The sequence below is a fragment of the Rhinoderma darwinii genome, chromosome 5 (assembly GCF_050947455.1).
Source record: "Rhinoderma darwinii isolate aRhiDar2 chromosome 5, aRhiDar2.hap1, whole genome shotgun sequence".
In the NCBI taxonomy this organism is placed as follows: domain Eukaryota; kingdom Metazoa; phylum Chordata; class Amphibia; order Anura; family Rhinodermatidae; genus Rhinoderma; species Rhinoderma darwinii.
Genome location: NC_134691.1, coordinates 103377297 through 103397861, shown reverse-complemented (window position 1 = coordinate 103397861; position 20565 = coordinate 103377297). Strand labels below are relative to the sequence as shown.

General features: G+C 43.1%; 1 protein-coding gene across 2 annotated transcripts in view; it reads left to right on the top strand.

The window, feature by feature from the left end:
- Positions 1-20273, top strand: part of MIB1 (MIB E3 ubiquitin protein ligase 1) — a 140006-nt gene extending 119733 nt beyond the window's left edge. Inside the window, exons 14-22 of one of the 2 annotated variants that reach the window (XM_075826357.1) lie at positions 7527-7613; positions 9599-9760; positions 10939-11120; positions 11903-12095; positions 12980-13058; positions 13555-13668; positions 14480-14580; positions 19330-19463; positions 19934-20273. In XM_075826357.1, the coding sequence (XP_075682472.1) occupies positions 7527-7613; positions 9599-9760; positions 10939-11120; positions 11903-12095; positions 12980-13058; positions 13555-13668; positions 14480-14580; positions 19330-19463; positions 19934-19952 (1071 nt within the window). In that variant the 3' untranslated portion in view covers positions 19953-20273. Of the gene's footprint in view, positions 1-7526; positions 7614-9598; positions 9761-10938; positions 11121-11902; positions 12096-12979; positions 13059-13554; positions 13669-14479; positions 14581-19329; positions 19471-19933 lie in introns of those variants that run through there. The other variant, XM_075826358.1, reaches the window with a different exon arrangement.
- The last annotated feature ends 292 nt before the right edge of the window (positions 20274-20565 follow it).

The window sequence follows — 20565 nt, the reverse complement described above, 5'->3', positions numbered from 1 at the left end:
GTGGTTTCTTCATGACGAGGTGTTCACATATACTTAAAGGGAATGTGTTGCCAGAAAAACATGTTTTTTTTTAAAAAATTAAACAATTAGTGTGTGGGTGATTAAACATTGTTCAAATTTTTTTTTTTTTTTTTGCACGAGTTAGGAATTATTATAAATTATTTCTAATTTATAATACTACCCATTTTTGGTCACTAGATGGAGCTGTTCCCAAAATTGCAGCATTGCAACATTGGGTTAAAAGCCCTCGCTCTAGTGAGCTCTCAGCATCCCCCCCTCCTTTATCCTGGCTAGTGCCGGGATAAACGAGGGGTTTGAACGGTGTAACCTCCTACACTGTGTGTCGCCATTTTTTGAGCTAACCCACAGTGTAGTAGGTTTACATACAGTAGTAAACACACACAAACACGAACATACATTGAAATCTCTTACCTGCTCCTGCCGCCGCGGCTCCCTCCGGCCCGTCCGCTCCGTTTGCTGCCGCTGGTGCAAGTGCACAAATCCGGAAGCCGCGACCGGAAGTAGTAATATTACTGTCCGGCCGCGACTTACGGTCCACAGGAAAATGGCGCCGGACGGCGCCAATTTCGAATAGGACTGTGTGGGAGCGGCGCATGCGCAGTTCCCACACAGACGCCGTACACTGCAGTCAATGGGACGGGAGCCGTTCGCAGTCCCTATGGGACTGTGGCTGCCGTATTCCATGTCTGTATGTGTCGTTAATCGACACACACAGAAATGGAACAAAAAATGGCAGCCCCCATAGGGAAGAAAAAGTGTAAAAATAAGAAAAAGTAAAACACAAACACACAAATGAATATAAACGTTTTTAATAAAGCACTAACATCTTTAACATATAAAAAAATAATTTGTGATGACACTGTTCCTTTAATGGTGTCCAGATTAAACGGACAGGTTTCCTAATTCATATGTCACTTTGGATCCTGAAGCATGTGCAGTCATCACTCTGGTATCTCTATGGGACCAATTCAACCTATTTAAAGCCACAGTTCTGTGACCATAGGGCCTGTCTAAGTGGGGGATCTTCTTCTTTGATCATCCTCACTAGGTTTTTTTCTGTGTCCAGGATTCTGTCGTTCCTCCTGGACAGCTTGGATCGTGGTTTGCCCTCCGTTCTCTTATATATACAAAAAAGACCGGGAAACAAAGGATACGTTTTTCCCACATAACAGAAGGCTACCACTGCACATTGCTGCTGTTTCTACACTAAAAATTGACGTCAGCTAATTGGGAAATCCTCACTCCTCCCTTTTTTTTTCAAAATTAAGTGTAACTGTTATCCGGGAAAAATGTATCCTTTGTTTCCCGGTCTTTTTTGTATGTATAAAAGGATGTCTCCTTTTGTGGATTGTTGTATAAACCTGAGGAAGGGACCTGTCCGGTCCTGAAACGCGTAGTATGTGACCATAAAATACGTATACCCAGGGGCGTAACTAGGAAAGACTGGGCCCCATAGCAAACTTTTGACTGGGGGCCCCCCCCCCTCTGCTGGGTATCACACAACCCCCCCCCCCTTGTAGATAGTGCCTCCCTATAGATTCCACGACACAGCGCCCCCTATAGATAGCACCATACACAGCCCCCCTGTAGATTACGCCCAACAAAAAAAAAACGGCCTATAGTTTGTCCTACAAAAGACATGCATCCCCTATCCACAGGATAGGGGATACATGTGTGATCGCTGGCAGCGATAAGGAGAACGGGGGAGCGAAAGTCCCCCGAAGTTCTCCATGACTAACCTCGGACTTCCGGCGTCTGCGCAGCTCAATAAAATGAAAGGAGCGCTGGTCACGCATGCGCACAAGCACGACCGGTGCGCAAGTAATTTCCATGGAGCTGCAGACAGACTACGGAAGTCCGAGGTTTGTCATGGAGAACTTAGGGGGGACTTTCGGTCCCCCGTTCTCCTCATCGCTGGGCGTCCCAGCGATCCCACATGTATCCCCTATCCTGTGGTTAGGGGATGCATGTCTTTTGTAGGAACAACCCCTTCAGTGGCGTCGCGCTGTAGCAGCCATAGCGGCTGCTAGCGGAGCCTCCGGCCATGGGAGGGGCCGTGCCGGCGGGTGGCACGGGCCCCCTCATGCTGCAGGCCCCGTAGAAGTCGCTACGGCTGCTATAGCGGTAGTTACGCACTGCGCATAGGTTTGTACGGCGTAAAACTACAGCTCCCAGCATGGCCGAAACAATGATAAGGATATGCTGGGAGATGCAGTTTCACAAAAAAAAAATCATACCACCATCATCTCGCTGCAGATCATACAGTGACTACAATACTGATTAGAGGCAGAATAAACATTTACATTAAGTGACTCACCGGTGACGTCTCAGATTCTAGTTCTTTTCTTCTCCCTCCGGTTCAGACATCTATGATGGATTTCTCCCGGCCATGACCCATTTCTGCAGTTTTCCGTTTAGATGTCTACAGCTTCTCACTTTTAAAACATTTCCTCACCTGTAAACAAAGTTAAAATTCTCAACACATCTAAATATAACTGTCACACACACACACACACACACACACACACACACACACACACACACACACACACACACACACACACACCGTGCCCCCTGTAGATAGTGCCCCCTGTAGATAGTGACCTACATAGAAGCCCCTGTAGATAGTGCCCACATATGGACTCCAGAGCTGCAAGGCAATAGTGCTAACCACTGAGCCACCGTGCTGCCCTACATATAGCTTCCCCTATAGTTAGTGCTCCACGTATAGCCCACCTCTGTAGATATTGTCCCACATATAGCCCACCCCTGTAGACTGTGCACTACATATAGCCACCCTGTTGCTAGTGCCCCACAGGTAACCCACCCCTGTATATAGTGTCCCACACATAGCCCACCCCTATAGAAAGTACCCTAAAAAATAGCTCCCCTATAGATAGTGCTCTACATATAGCCCACCCCTGTATAGTGTCTCACATATACTGCCCCACATATAGACCCCCCTGTAGATAGTGGCCCACATCCCCACATACAGACCTCCCCTGTAGCTAGTGCCCGACATATAGACCCCCCTGTATATAGTGGCCCACATATAGACCCCCCTGTATATAGTGGCCCACATATAGACCCCCCTGTATATAGTGGCCCACACCCCCACATATAGACCCCCCTGTAGCTACTGCCCCACATATAGACCCCCCTGTAGCTACTGCCCCACATATAGACCCCCCTATATATAATAGCCCACATAAAGACGACCCCCACTATAGATAATGCCATTCACATTTTTATGAGGAAAAAAATATATAAAATTGCCATACTCACATTCTCCGGTTCCCACGCTGTTCACTGGTGATGCAGACATGCTCTCTTCTGAGCATGTCTGCAGGAGCTGAATGAGCGTCCTTCAATGACGCTGATTGGCGGGGCAGAATGACTTGCCCCGCCGATCAGCACCTTCCAAGCATGGAAGCGGCGCGATGATGTCATCGCGCCGCTAGCCAATCAGTGTCATTGTAAGGCACTGGATGGTCAGGCACGGAACATGCCCGGCCATTCAGTGCTAATACATGTATTTGGCTGCCGCTAGCACCGGGGCCCCCTCCGGTGCTAGCGACACCTACAGGCATGAGAGTGCCTGTGTAAGGCTCGGTGGCGCGGGCCCCACAGTAACGGTGCTACCCCTTTAGCAGCCATAACGGCTGCTAGCGGCGCCACCGGGCATTTGGGAGGGCGTGTCGGCTGGCGGCACGGGCCCCCTCAAGCCCCGGGCCCCGTAGCAGCCGCTACTGCTGCTACCGCGGTAGTTACGCCACTGCGTATACCTATGTAATATACTTCCACTGAATAATTACCGGTCAGGCGACGTGTTCCGAATGCTGCACTTTTTCTCCCTTCTACTTGATTCCTTCTCCCTGGGAAAAGTGGATTTCACCCGTGGGATAGCAGCGGGTGGCAGCCGACACCTAAAGAGAGATCATCTCCGTTACCAATGCAAAGCAGTAGTGTTGTTCCTACGTTAGCACAACAAAACTCGGTGAGTAAACCAGCTCACTATGTATTGTTCATTACCCATTTTCCAAACCGTATTACCTTAGAGGAGCGCCGTTCGTCCTCTTCCTTTTCCTTTCACGTATTCCTTTTTGCCCAAGGCAGGCTCCTCCTTCGACGTTAACAAGGATATAATTTTACCGTCCTTTTGGCTGCCTCTGGTGGATCCTAAGGTACACCTTCGTCACAATCTTGATGTGTTCCGTTCATTTCGGTCTACCTCTCCCTGACTTCCTCTTTCTGCAGATCTGAATCTTTGTTTGTGATCCTGGAAATTCCGATGAAGGGCTTAGCTGCCTCTAAGGCTACTATCGGTTGATGGAGTCGGTTGACCATTCGTGAGGTCTATCGGGTCAAGGGAAGGGAAACCATGTTCTAGATTAGAGCCCAAATCACTAGTGGGAGGTTGGTGCTTCCTGGGCTGTCATCATGCTTCTGTTCTTCAGGTGTGCAGGGCGGCTACCTGGTCTTCTCTGCACATGTTTACCAAGTGCATACTTTTGGTTCAGTGGATGCTTCCCTTGGTAGGAAGGACTTGCAGGTATCTGTGGAGTAGATTATTACATCCTTTTAGTCTTCTGTTCCCACCCCATGGGCCTACTTTGGGACATCCCACGGTCTGTGTCCCCCAATGAGACTAACTAGAATAGGAGAATTTTTGAATACTCACTGCAAATTCCTTTTCTCGTCCTGCCCATTGGGGAACACAGCCCCCGCTCATTTGTTTCTGCAGTTGATATGGTTGTCCATTAGCCATGGTTTCTGGTTCTGATATTGTTTTTTCTTTACCTTTTGTGTTCTGCTTCTCCTGCTGCTTCTGTACAGACTAAATTAGCTCAGTGCCTGTAGAAGAAGCCAACACTTTTATACTTAGTGTCGCGCCTCCTAGTGGCAACAACGAAAAGCTCTTAACGATGAGTTCTCAAAAAATCCCTTTTTGCAGCTCTTTTGATCTTGAGGAATGGTGGGGGGGAAATAATTTACCAAACATTAACTTGAACCTTCACACTTGGTGCACCTTCTTCAAAATGTATAACTGAAGGTATTTTGTTGTAACAATATTTTTGTTTTACTGATGGCAGCCACTTTTTGTACAGAAGAAATACGAACATAAAATGCATACATACTTACATACTGAGATTATCAGCTGTGCCTGGACTGTATGCCTGTACAAGTCTCTCAAAGCTAAGCTTCGCTCCTACATCCAATATCTGTTTATCACCACAGGCTATTTTTGATCTATGGCTAGTGCTCCTCGGCGGCTTTTGGTCACGTGACAGTCATGGTTGTACTGTAGTGTTTTGCTACAGGAGAAAAGCCAGAAGATCAAGCATCTTTTCCCATTGAGGTTGCAATGTTTGGGTTAACCTCCGATTTTGCCATGACCATTGCGTGACCAAAAGTTCCTACGGAGCCCTAGCCTAATAATCCGCTCTGCAAGGCAGTGGTTTTTCTTTGCTCGCACCTGCGCTTCCTATACCTGTAATCATCTCACATTTAGAGTTTGTGAGATCATGCTGTAACCCGTTATCTCTTGTACTATACATTCTGGTAGTTGCTGAATGTTTTCATGTTCTCCACCATATACCTCCTATTGATCTGCCGTTCTCACTTAATTTGTTGAGGATCTGATGACAATTGGGATAGTTTGTGATTGTGGAGGGATATATATTTGACTACACACAGGAGAATTTGTGAACTTTGTCATGTCATGAATAGCAACTTAATTTCTTAGGGAATATGCATCACATGTAACCTTAGTTTTATTTGATTTGTCAGCCTATACATGCCTTCTGTTTTATTATATATTAGTTTTATTGTTTATATAAGGAGCAGGCTTTGATTTGCGGTTTCTTGTGGGGATTGTCATAGTCTGCGAGCATACCCCCACAAATATCATACTGGTGATTTTATGGAGTAGAGCAAGTTGTTTGAAGGGAAAAAACTAGTCAAGATGATCTGATATGTGTTCGATACATGGGTGAATTCTGTGATCTTGAACAATTACTGATTTCCATAACAAAAGGGCTCCAAAGAGAGCTCAAACCTCTTTGGCACTGACCAGAGATTTCTGTTACTGAAAATCCCATACAACATTTTAAATAAAGGTCTATTCATGTCAATAGCTGTGTGCTGTCAAAGGGGCTTAAAGGGGTTTCCCCCACTAAGAACATTTATCACCTATCCACAGGATCACAGTGGGACGGATTTTGAATGGAGCGGCAGACACGCATCTCCACTGCCGCTCCGTTCAATGTCTATGGGGCCAACGGAAACAGCCACGTACAGCGACAGCTGCTCCATTCAAAATCCTCATCGCTGCGATCGTGCAGTGAGAACGGGTGTCAAGACCTCTGTTCTAGTGATTGGTGAGGGTCCTGAGGATTGGTGATAAATGTCTTAGTAGGAAACCCCCTTTAAAGAGGATCTGTCACTAGTTTATTAATGTCCTATCTCCTAACTAACCTAATAGGCACTATGATGCTGATAACTACAGTGTGATTTAAAAAAAAAAAAAAAAAGTTTATTATTTGCTAAGTAATGAGCATTTTTCTAAATATACTAATTTGGCTATACTTGCCAAATGGGAGGTTATGCTTTTTCTTTTCTCTCTGGGTGGTGTAGTGTTTTCTGGATGACGCTGTCCAATCGGTTTCGTACGGTTCTTTTCTCCCCAGCCCAGCAACATAGCGTAATCATGTAGTATACAGCTTCCATTCCCGACTGTGTTTTCAACTTGTGATTCCTCTGGTTGTTTCACAGCCAGTATCTGTACAGTATCTGACATGTCAGAAGATCAATTGTATTGAAGTTCTCCTTTAAGGAGTATAATTGCCTTTAGAACAGCCTTTACAATTTATATATTAAATTAATCTACATAAATAGTTAATTGTGTAATTACATTACTTCTAGTGTAGTGAGTTATAGCTGGTACTGTAATATAGCCTTTAAGGTTGCCATACACTTTCAACGATCATTCCTCCGACAGCTGTTACTAACGAATTCCACATACACATTGATGCTCGGTATGGATGAGCATGCATGTGGTTTCAGTAGAGAGGAGAGTAGGCCGCTGCCAGACCCCTCTTGTAGCAGCTTATTTCCCTTGAGAGCAAGAGGATCGGGCCTTGAAATTCAACACACCCAATCCTTCTTTCCCTCAACGTAATATGTCGGAGGAGAGTCCGGAGGCCCACATTAGATGACTGACCGCTCCCAGCAAAATCCACGGTTTTGGACGCCGCTAATCTTGTGTGTGGAGGCCTTAATTAGATATAATATTTAGTTATTAAGAGGATCCTAACTATTGCCTAACCGGCCGGTTTCAACCTGATCGGATTTGGAACACTAAACACTAGCTGCATATCGATATGCTGGTGGTTTAGTGGCCCCAAATCTAGTGAAAGGTTCTGTTTAAACAGGTTGTATATAGAACATTGAATTTTAGAGAGATTGTTTCTACTAATCGACACTAAATTTTTCTTGCCTTTCAGGGCAGTGCCAACTTAGACATTCAAAATGTAAACCAGCAGACCGCTCTGCATCTGGCTGTGGAACGTCAACATACACAGATTGTCAGGGTAAGATAATATTGTTACTATTAATGACTAGTACTACATATTTTTTTCACCACCACAATTCTTAAGGGGATCCAGTAGGCAAAGACATCTGTGAATGCAATTTTTGCTGCAGAGTGCTTGGGATTTTACGCAAAATTTAAAAATGGCCATATCCTTATAGCAGTGGCAATAGTTCGTATAGTGGTTCGATTCCACCATGCCTGTACCGGATTATTGGTTAAATTGGAAGAATCTCAATGTACACATAGGATGCATTGAGACACGTCCTGCATGCCAGTGCTCCAATAATGTATGGCCAATGGACAATTTGTTAGGCGTACCTTTTTAGCTAATACATATCCCGCTGTAGTCTCCCTTAGATTGGTACTTCACAATTATGCTCTCCTGCCTTAGGGCTTCTTCACATCGGGTGAAAAACCTCCGTTATTCACGTCCGAGTTGCACCCGTGCAGGACCCTTTTTCACAGCTCCCTCATAGTCTTGAGTCTATCGAGTGTTCCTTGAAAATGGAAGAAAATTGGACATGTTCTATTCTTCAACGGACCCTTCACACGATCTGTTAAAACAACGGCTCCATCGAAATACGTGTGTCCATGTGACGGCCGTTGTTTTAACAGCCGCCACATGGACGTAGACAACGTTAGTGTGAATAAGCCCTTATAATAAGCTGATGCCCAGGCCCCTTTTTGACTATTTCTAGCAAACCGCTTCAACAATATGAACCGAAAGGCTCTCATTTTTCTAGAGTCTTCACTTTCTTTGTCAATCTGTGTTCAGAGTTTTGCCCTAGTCAACTAATTTTCTCCTTCAATTCCCTTATCCAAATGTGGGCGTAATCGTACGTACGAATGATCTGACGTTTGATTGATCGGCTGCTCTCATGGATAAGAAGAATTCCTCTTGCATCTGTGCTTGTGTTGCAGACCGGCTCTTGGCATTATGGTTCACGTTTGGTGGAGATGCCCCCCTCATCACATTTGGCAAATATCAAATCCATAAACAAACCCAATTACCATCCCTACCATGACACTGCTGTACCACTGCTATTGCTAATGTAGGCCTCATTGAAATCACTATTCATGTTCCAACAGCAATGTGGTCAATATAACTCTGCTGTTTGTCTAAAGCTACATCCCTTTAGCAAATGTAAACTAGTCTTGTGTTTTATGGGGGTAAGGAGCCTTCAAAGCCAAGGGCATATGACCAGTCTAGGGCAGGTAGTTGAATCCAGCTGTGTGCAGAGTTGCACCATGACGCTGGATCTGATCTGGGACATGGATGAAAAGCCTTTCAGGGCATGCACTTTCATGACTTGTCTTATTGCTTGTTTTTCATTGTATTCCTTTGCATCTCAATACAGAGAAGGTTTAATTACATACATTACTTTCTGGGTAAAATGAAAACACTGGAGAATTAATTAGATACCCCCAACAATATGAGCAGGTTTGTGAAATGCTTATGCTTGATACTAGGTTACTCTTCTCTTGTAATGCCACTTAAAAAAAAAACTGACGTTACAGAGTTAGGGTCTGTTCACATCACCTTTCGCTTTCCGTTCCAGGGTTCCGTCGGAGGTTTCCGTCGGGTGAACCCCGCAACGGAAAGTGAAACCACAGCTTCCGTTTCAGTCACCATTGATATCAGTGGTGACGGAAACATCGCTAATGGTTTCCGTTCGTCACCATTTCGGCAGGTTTCCGGTTTTCCAACGGAATCATTAGCGCAGTCGACTGCGCTATTGATTCCGGAAACGGAAGCTGTGCTTTCACTTTCTGTTGCGGGGTTCACCCGACTGAACTCCTGAACGGTGATGTGAACAGGCCATTAGATAGCTATAGATTCAAAGTTCATAACAACAACCAGCCCGAATATTGTGTTTAAATAACTTAGTTTCTGCATGGGGTGGGTTTTGTAACCCCCAAAATACTATACATTATAAGATATCGGACTGAAGTTGCTTGTTGAGAGGTTTTATGTTCTTTTAGTTGTTAGTCCGTGCAGAAGCCAAACTGGATATTCAAGACAAAGATGGTGACACCCCTCTTCATGAAGCACTAAGGCACCATACTTTGTCTCAACTACGACAGCTACAAGATATGCAGGATGTGGGCAAGGTAGACACGACATGGGAACCATCAAAGAACACCGTAAGTATCTTCAAAAAGTTTGTAGAAATTGGTTGTTTTTTTCTAATGTAGTAGCACAAATTTTTATTTCTTCAATCAAATTTCCCTGGATGTAATGTGCACAGATGCTGTGTTATCAAAGGTGCTTGAATGCATAATTGTATTGGCCAATGCTAACCGCAAGTGTAATGTAAGCAGGGCATTTCTTGAGAAAGATGCAGCATGTCACTAATACTGAGGCTGGCTGTGCACATAAGATGTATGTCGGCCGAACCCGCTCATTTCCGCGCAGCCAGCCGACCGCAGATGGAGTCCTGTCGACGGAGAGAATTGTCTGGCGTGCTGAATTTCAACATGTCCGATCCTTTTGTTTGGCGATAAACTACTACCAGAAGAGTCTGGCAGCGACTTTCTCCCTTATCGCTGTTGAAAATACATGCACCCTCGGCCAACATCTATCTAAAGTGTATGGCCAGCCTTCGCCCGTAGCGTAAAGACTGCAGATTTTCCACAATGTATTGTATTGCGAAAAATCTACAGCGTATACAGTAGCAGCAGAGTGGATGAGATTTGAACAAATCCCATCCACACGCTGCGTAAAAAAAACGCAGAAAAAACGTTCATAAATTGACCTACGGTGCAGTTTTTTAATCCGCAGTATGTCCATTTATTCTGCGGAATTGCTGGTTTTCTATTGCAGGTTTTCCCCATTGAATTCAGTGGGAAGGTAAAACCTGCAACAAATTGCAAATGTTGCGATTTTTGCCACGGAAAAACTGTGATTCTGCCATATATTTCGCAACGCATGTGTAAATTAAAAAAATATATATACTTATCCAGATCTCTATGCTTCTCCGTTCAGGCCATCCTCCTAAGATGACGTTTCATCCCATGTGACAGATGCAGCCAATCACAGGGGTCACATCGGATGGAACGTCATCCCAGGAGGCCGGGCTGCAGGACATCAAAGAGATGTGTCGTCATGGCTACGGGTACATACAAGTTTTTTTTGTTTGTTTTTTAACCTGCTGTTTTCCGCAGCGACATTCCACCCTAAAAACTGCACAACAATTTGGTGTGGTTTTTCAGTCGGAAACCCCTGTGAGGTCCAGGGCGGATACGCTGTGTACTCTTATGCAGCATATCCACCCTATGTGAACATGTTGAAGAATCTACAAAATATGTTTACAATATTTCAGCTTATCATGGGACTTGGAACTCAGGGTGGAGAGAAGAAGAGTGCAGCCTCTATAGCCTGCTTCCTTGCTGCTAATGGAGCTGACCTCACCATCCGCAATAAAAAAGGCCAGTCTCCTCTCGATCTGTGTCCTGACCCCAGCCTGTGCAAAGCCTTAGCTAAATGCCACAAGGAGAAATCAAGGTATAGTTAAATTTTTCTTTTGTTTGAGTTACTTCATAACTAAGTTGAGGGCAGTAAAAATTGTGTACTTATACGGGAACACATATTGGGAAAAAGATGGTGTTTGTTAAATGCACACGGTTTTACCACATTGGTCACCATGTTTCCCCCCTGAGAACTGCTTTACATTGAAACAGAGACAAGAACACTTACCTGGCCCAATAATGCAGTCATGACAAGTCATTGGATGTGGTTGCTATGGTGTAACCACCAGGGTGTTGCAGGGGTACTGTAAGGCCAGGATGAGGCCAACCCCAGTGGCGTACCTTCCATGGAGGCAGATTATGTAATGGCCATAGGGCCTTGCCACTGTACTTCATGACACATTGTCCTAGCATTTTCCTGCAGCTGCCACTAGGGGAGCTCACGGAATAGAGATTTTTAAAGCTGTATAAATTCATGTGCACTGAACTCCATCTAGTGGTGGCTGCAGGTAGACAGACTTTTATCATTTACTGTGTGAAGGGAAGTAGGGAATTTGGAAACCTTTTGGGCAGATTTAGCAATGTATTTACTCTAGTCGTCTTATATAATACACCATTAATAATAAATCCCCCATGTCTAAAAATTGGTGTTTCAACCCCTATAAAGATTTGTTATGAAATTATAGTGGTCAATAACAAAACAATTTGTTGGGGTGCTCAGTGCGACCAATTCTCTTTTGCTTTGAGACCTGCTGAGTTCTGTGTTCGCCCCGGGGCAATGGAAACATTTTTATTTCCTATTCTTTTACCCTTGTCTAGTGGTCAAGTAGGATCTCACAGTCCATCTTTGATTAATAATGACTCTGAGACTTTGGAAGAATGCATGGTGTGTTCAGATTTGAAGAGAGATACATTATTTGGTCCATGTGGCCACGTAGCGACCTGTTCATTATGTTCTCCACGTGTAAAGAAATGTCTGATCTGCAAAGAGCAAGTACAGTCTAGAACGAAGGTAAAAAAAATACAATGCAAATTTAAATGTGTTTTATGTTATTTTATAGTGCAATATCCCCATGTAATATAAATCCCTGTGATCTCTTGTTTCATCGGAGTGTTTTTTTTGGCCTGGAAACCGCAGCAAAAAACTTCCAAAATCGCCTCCCATTGATATTGCCGGAAAGCGACATGATTTTTCTTTGGGCGTTTCCGTCTCTGACCTCCCATTGACATCAAGAGAGTGCAGGCAGGTCAAAATCTGCCTCAAAATTCCTTTAGAAATTTTCAGGCAGATCTTGACCTACCCGTGCCTTATTGCCGTGGTTTTTGCCCATGGCAAAAAAATGCAGCGAAATTTGCTCGGAAATGAGCACCGTGGGTTTTTTCTGCCTACCATTGATTTCAATGGGAGTCCAGAGGCGGAACCATTGCAAGAAAGGACATGCCGCTTTTTTTTCTCGCGAGCGGCCACAAGCCGCCCGGGAAGAAAACACCTTTGTCTCCGATTAAAATCAATAGGGGTGATTTCGGACGTTTTTGGCACTCGTTGCGAAATCCAAGTTCTCTTCTAGATCATGATCAATGAAAATAAACCCCTTTAAGAAAAGACCCAATTATTGTGTTTTTTTTTGTTTGTTTTTTTTGCACAGTTAATTTTGAGGATTGTATTCAAAGTAGCTTCTACCCAGTTCTTCACTTGTCCGTTTAGTTGCTGTAGAAATCACATCATCATGTCTAGTAATTTTCTAATGTTCCATTTTTCTTTTATCCGTATCGCTGCACTGATGTATAAATTACCTCCCAAAATAAACTAGTAGATGGTTTTTATGTGTCGCATCCACATTATCCACATATTGCCTGCCTCTAATATTGTTTTTTTCCGACATCATTTTTCTACAGATAGAAGAATGTGTTGTATGCTCAGACAAAAAAGCAGCTGTCCTCTTTCAGCCATGTGGACATATGTGTGCCTGTGAAAGTAAGTGTAAGATGTAGAACGTTCTCCATCAGCGTGGTTCAGCAATACGGTCTTGTTTAAAGTGTTCAATAAGGACAACATTACCCACTTCACAGTTTGATATAAACTCTGCATTTTGGTCACCATCAGATGCCTTATTACACAGTTGGCTATATGGTGTAATTATAAAAGCTGGATATGCATTCGGCTCATGTTTATAGCAGCGGTGGATGTACTTGCATATCCAATTTTAGGTTACTGACATATGTGTTCACACTATTCCCGTTCTCTGTGACCTTGGCAATGCATTACCAAAGAAGCCCACTCCATAACATTAACCCTTTTCCCAAATGCTCTCGGAAACTCCTGCGGAGTCCTTGTGAGCAGCTCTTCAACATTCTGCCTTTTGTTTCTATATGTCTAGTCACACGCCGCCATTTTGTAAGTGTTGTTTTATTGACGCTGGTTCATTTACCTTATTTGTCCGTAACTACTGGATTGTTTCTTTTGTTTCCAGACTGTGCGAGCCTTATGAAGAAGTGCGTTCAGTGTCGTGCTCTGGTTGATCGAAGAGTGCCTTTTGTTATATGTTGTAGTGGGAAGGGTGTAGAAGAGGTCGCAGATGACATTGGTAAGAAGGACTAGAAAACGGTGATATAACAACAACTTGTAAAACGGAAAGACGAAACCGTATCAAAGCTCGTACTCGCCTCGCTAAAAGGCAGCCAAATGCCCTTGTGCGTATGCAGATTTGAATACTTAAATACTACTTTGTAGTTGACCTCTAAACTTCTGCCAAGTACACATTTCAGGAGAGTAACATAGAGCGCCATGCTGCCAAAAAGCCGTACAAAGACCTGGTTTGGCTGCTTAGAATAACATGTTTATCAGAATATTACCAAATAAAAGGGGAACTCCAGTGAAAACCAGAGCTGCCTGTTGTAAGTATTCATTATAGAAAAAATTCTGCACATAAAAATCGTAATAATTCCCTTGCAGTCTTTTATGGCGAACCAAATCTAACCACACACCAACTCGCTGAATAAGTTTTGTCCTCTTTTCACCTAGAATTATTTTCAGAAAATATTGGCGAAGCGGTTTCTGAAACCATTACCTGCGGGCCCAAAATCTTCTGATTAAGCACTCTGTAGTCAATATCCCATTCACAGACCATGGACTTATGAATTGCAGTTGACACATCATTAAGGAGACAGCAGTATCAGATATCCCAAACAGCAGTGCAGTATATTCAGATTACACCTGAATCGAATTGACCAATAGTAAAAATATTATGTTATGGAATTGCTATGCAAGCACCGCAGGGATATATTCTGAAAATTGGCTCTAAATGTTAGTCAATTAATGTAACGTATATTTAGATCAGATTGCTTGTAATTTCTGCATTTTCATCTTCGGGCTGTTATTTCTGTTCTATTTTGCAGCAGCGGGGGCCATTCCACCTCTACAGAAGGATAAGGACAATACCAATGTCAATGCCGATGTTCAGAAGCTGCAGCAACAGTTACAAGACATAAAAGAACAGGTAAATCCGTCAAATGAATTCAACTGAGTAAAACACATTATTGCTTTTCAGCTTTCAAAATCTATGTGCGCAGGTGAAGGTTACAAGGTAACGATATAGGCATAAGATAGCTGCCCTGTCCTTGGTAAATGCATACACTCGGATCAGCGGAGGGACCGTGGAGATAAGCGGCTCAAACCTCTGGTACAGCTTGTTTGGCGGCACTACAAAAGATCTGGCTGACTAAAATAAAACCTGTCTAGTTCGTTTTTTCCCCTTGAACGCTGATATCAAGGGATAACTGGGAAGGCATCATAGGGATGAGATTGTTGTCCGATCCGATCAGTTCCACGGATTTCTATACTCCACTTCCCTGGTTTATGTTACTACTGCATTTTCTCCGCATACTAATTTAATTTATTTTCTAAATTGCCAGATCTTGTGAATATTGAAATGAACGGCCTGACTGTAGCTGTAACTGTTATTAGCGTAGTATTGGAGACCAGCTATTAACGTTTACATATCTGATGCTTTCCCTCCCGGTAATGCTTAGCAATGAATTAGATTGTGAGCACTGCAGGAGACGGACTGATTTGATGATCGCATTCTGGGTACAGTGCTGTGGAATACGTTGTCGTGGCTGTCCGAATGCATTGACAAATCCGTTTGTAAGGTTTGAGAATAGCTTTTGGCAAATTGAATTTAATAAAATAGGGAAATCAATTCTTCCAATGTTTAGTTTTTTTATGCACTGACAAATCAGCAAATTGGGTAAAACAGCGAATACGGTGAAACAATTTGCTCTCTCGTTCGTGCTGTATGTTACAGGAAATGTAAATGTTTTCTTAGTAATAATTTCTGATATTATTAAATTCTCTAATATTTCAAAACAAATTTATTTGGAAGGGTAAGTAGCTACACAATGAATCATTCTTCCAACCTGCTCCTTAGCAACATACTATGAAATGCCAGTATTTGGTACAGTGTATATATATTAACAATGTGCCAGTTTAAAGTTTGTGCCAAGGAGTATGTGGCAGGATTGTAAGTGTGCAGAATTACTTACCTAAAGGGAACTGTTCCTTTAACCCCTTAATGACCGGGCCTGAAAAGAGCTCAATTTTTCTGTTTTTGCCTGTCTGCGTTTCAGCAGCCATAACTTTTTAAATTTTTTCATTGACGTGGCTGTATGAGGCCTTGTTTTATGCGAGAGAAATCGTATTTTTTTTCCCCCACAGTTTGGGGGTTAAAAAAAATAAAATTCACGCCATTAATATAGGAAAAAGCGATTCTCGGAATCGGTTTTTTTGTTTATTTTTTATCCCGTTCAAGTTTCACGCTAAATAACCCATTAGATTAATTCTTCAGGTTATTACGGTCGTGTAGATACCTAATATGCGTAGGTTTTTTTGTTTTTATTTAGTTTAGGGGCAATAAAATGTATTTAATGAAAAAATAAAGACTCTTTTTGGGACTTTTTTTATTTATTTAGTCACTTTTTTTTTAATCCCATCAAGGGATAACTTTATTTGTAACTTTATTTTTTACTTGTAATATTTTAGCATACTTCTGTACGCTAATACTTTACACTGTGTCACTATGACACAGGCTGCTGATCGGGCAGCACATAGTGTGCCCGAACAGCAGGCACACGGAACAGACAGCCTTGGGGTCCTTTGTAGGTCCCCAGTGCTGACTGCAGAGCGATTCCCCATTGTTTGATCGCATCACTGGAATCCCGGTGATGTGATCAAAGAGGGGAATTCCCTTTGATCATGCCGCAGTCACGGACCGCGGTAATCAAAGGGTTAAACAGCTGGGGTCCGAATGTTTGCCGACCCCAGCTGTGTTCAGGAGGCTGCTCTAAGATCAGGAGCTGTTAGTTACAGCTCCTGCTTAGAGGACGAGCGCTCTCACGAGCGCTCATCAGCCTGATCTACAGCGACGCCAAAAGACGTCTCTGTAGACTAAGCACCCGCACCGCCTGACGTCAAAAGACAGTGGGCGGTCGGGAAGGAGTTAAGTATTCCTATGCCAACACGCTAATCTTTCTTACAACAATTCTTATTCGTAAAAAACCTCCACTTTTCCCTATATCAAGAATACAGAAAGTAAGCAGAGTTCAGCTTTTAATTACAAAGTGACTGTAGTGTTGCATATGGACTGTAACACGACGGTGTTCCATATAAGGGCCTGTTCACATCTGCGTTCAGCATTCCATTGTTCTGGTCCGTCAGAGGAGCAGAACAAATAATTGTCTGAAGCGCAGGCTCCACTGAACAGAGACAATCGGCGCCTGATGGAACCCATTAACTTTAATGGGTTTCGGTCGGGGTGTCCGTGGATTTACCAGAAATAATAGCGGTGGAATTTGCAACAGAGGCTTTTAACAGCACCTTTAACGCAGATGTGAACAGTGCCTTATCAGCACACATTTTAGCTTCCAGGATTGACTTTGGGTAGATGCTAAAAGAAAGACAATAAACTAGATATTATCGAAGTGCAAAGGTTAATTTGTCAGAATAGGTTTCAAGTGCCATTATTGAATGAAAGTGGGGTATATTGTTCACTCCAATAATCGACATTGCTGGAAAAATTATCAAGAAGTCAAATACTTTGGAAGCTATACTATGAGGAAGAGTCAAAAATTATCCGCACTCCGGTTATATTAAAACTTCTGCTGGCCGCACTGTCTTAACGGCACTTTCTGTACGAGGTCGCTGTTTCCCCAGTCACTGCTGTGCAGTTTTGAACGTGTTAGGTCTATTTGTTTGAGACTGCAGTGCGAGAAACAATGGCTGCTCCACTTGTGATTTGCATGAAAGAAGAGCAGCGTGCAGTGATTTGTTTTTTGTGGTCTGAGGGTGCGTCTGGTGCTGATATTTATCGAAGACTTTGTGGGCAGTATGGAGAAAGTATTTTGTCGCGAAGATGTGTGTATGAATGGATAGAGAAGTTCAAGGTAAGTCGCACAAGTGTCAGCCATGAAGATGGAGCCGGACGCCCGTGCACGTCCACGACTGATAAGAACATTGAGCGTGCACGTGAACTGATTCTATGAAAGAAGATCTACGAGGACGAAGATTCACGTCTGATGAAGTGGTGAAGATAGCGGTGAATTCGTGGCTTGCAGCTCAGCCTAAAACCTTTTTTAATGTGGGAATATGAAAGCTTGTTGATAGATGGACAAAGTGTGTTGAAAAGTAGGGAGATTGTCGAAAAAGGAAGTATTTGTCTTTACTGAAAGTTGATTAAAATAAATTCTACAGCCAGAGTGCGGATAATTTTTGACACTCGTATATATTAAAATATCAAATTTATTTTTCTGCTTTTGCTTGTAACTATCCTTAAAAAGTTTGAAGGGGTTGTCCGGGATTAGAAAAACATGACTGCTGTCTTCCAAAAACAGCGCAACACCTGTCCACAGATTGTGTTTGGTGTTTCAGTTTAGCCCTATTCACTTCAATGGAGCAGAGCTGCAATACCAGATACAACCCATGGATAGGTGTAGCGCTGTTTCTGGAAGAAAACAGTCACGTTTTTTATTCCTGTACGACCCCTAAAATAGGCTGATGCTTCCTGCTTTGTATGTCTCTTCAGCTTTGCTGTACAGACAGAATGTTTTCAGGAGAGTCATCTCACTTGAGTAGAGGATCGGGTTATACTATCAGAATGACAGGTCTACTGAACTGCTGGAAAATAGAGAGGCAAGGTGTCACTGCTGTCAGTAGTAGTAGAGGGAAGTGTGTATAGGCCTGCATAAAACTGTCTTTTATTGGGTGGCCGAAGGAGCCTTTTGTTTATCTGTTCCTATGCAGAAACAGAAAATTGGGAAAAACAAATGCAGATGTGGATATTTGCTCTTTCAGCCCCATTAGCCCCCATTCTTTGCAGATGCAATAAAGCGCACACAACCTGCCTTAAGGGTCTTTTACACTTGGCCGGAGCAGCGAGTGCCGATCAACGAGACATCGTTGATCGGCGCTCGTTTGCTCCTGTCACACAAAGCTATGGATAGGGACGAGCGGTCGTTACTCCGATCGCTCGTCCCCAAACATTATCATGTTGGCAGCGCGTTTCCCTGTTTACACAGGGAGATGTGCTGCCGACAACAGTAATATTTCACATTTTTTTAAATGATACAATCAGCAGATGATTGAGTGTTTGCTCGTTCATCTGCTGATCGCTGCCCAGTTTACCCAGGGCAATTATCGACAACGAGCGTTATATGAACGCTTGTCTGCCCGATAATCGCCCAGTGTAAAAGGGCCTTTATCCCGACAATGTGATAAGACAGTGTGTGCCTTGAGCCCTCATTTTGTACACAAAATTTATTAAAATTAAATTTGATTTATGATGAATTCTGTTTAAGGCCCAGTTCACACAGTTGTTTTGTTACGCGGAAACTGCGTAGAATCCGTGCCAAAAACCGTCCGAAACAGCCTTCCATTGATTTCTATGGGCGACGGAGTTGGTTTTTGTCCACGGTGGCTTTTAGCTTCCCGCAGGGGAAAAAAACCGGCATGCTCTTTCTTGCCACGGTTCCGCCTCTGACTTCCCACTTAAATTAATGAGAGGTAGAAAAAGAGGCTTTCTGCGTGGCGTTTTTTGCCCGCAGCCCTTAGTGGCCACGGGCGAAAACCGCGGCAAGAAAGTGCACGCCGGTCAAAATCAGATTTTTTTTCCTGCCTTCAAATTCCTCTGTGTGAACAGGGCCTAACATTTCTGACACAGATGAACATTTATATGCATTTATTTTCTTTACTTTAGACCATGTGTCCTGTTTGTCTGGATCGGCTCAAGAATATGATCTTCATGTGTGGACATGGAACCTGTCAGCTCTGCGGTGATCGGATGAGTGAATGTCCCATTTGTCGGAAGGCGATTGAACGAAGAATCCTATTGTACTAGTCTCACAATTGCTTGTTTTTGTAGTCTATGCTTTCTGTGCATATTTTATTTGAATACTCTGCGTTTATTAGTGTCATCTTCTCAGTTGTACTGTGGCGTCCTCCTGTTGAATGGTTTGCTGCAAAAGTGTATGCTTGATCTTGCCACATAGTAGTCTTAGCCGTTTCTATTTACTCATTTTATCTGCAAAGCCCTCGTATTTTTCTGTGCTATTTAATACTGGAAAGAATATTTCAAATCGTATAGAATGGTTTATAATAAAACGGTGGCAGGAGCAATCATACATTTTAGGCGGTGCCTCGCGTGCACACGGGTGTTAGCGGACATTGTCCCACCTGTGCCCGAGAATTGAAACGCTTAGTAGTAGGCTTGTGGGTAGTCTTTGGACTGGAGATTGTATTTGCTGCATTAGAGCTTTATTTTCATGAAAAGAAGTAATAGAATTTCTTTTATTCATTTACAGATTCAGTATGTCATGTTAGGAGAGAGAATCTGAGATGTTGTGCTCCCAAAGGCAGAACAAAGAAGCTAACTTGATGTCTTTTCTGATACTGAATAATGAATGTAAACCTTACAAGTGCCCAAAACTACAATGCTCAATTTTCTTACAACACTCAACGTCCCTACACTACCAGTGTGTCTGCTGGATTTTGATCACTGGACATTTATACAAACCCCTTTTTTTTTCTTTTTTCTTTTTTTTCCTCTCCATTTGCAATTTTTTTTTTCTTCATACATATGTTAGAATATATTTATGGTAAATGATCCTTTAAGATATTCGTGTTCAGGACGAAAAGAAACTTCTCACATCAAAGAGATGCCTCCCCTCAACTTATTTGATCCTCTATATGTATTTAATGGTTATTCCTTCAGTCCCTGCCAGAGGATATAAAGGATTGCTGTTGCAGTCAGGAGGTGGCATCCATTATACGCTATTTAAAGGGTGCTCGGAATTTTATACAAAGGCACAAGAGCCTAGCACATCTAGTGTTGCCACTCATATCTTTTGCTAAAAATTGGCCCCTGAGCAGTGACTTGGCTGTTTGCTTTCTTTGGATTAAATACATACTGTTTTTTTGGAGTTGTGTCCAGTCA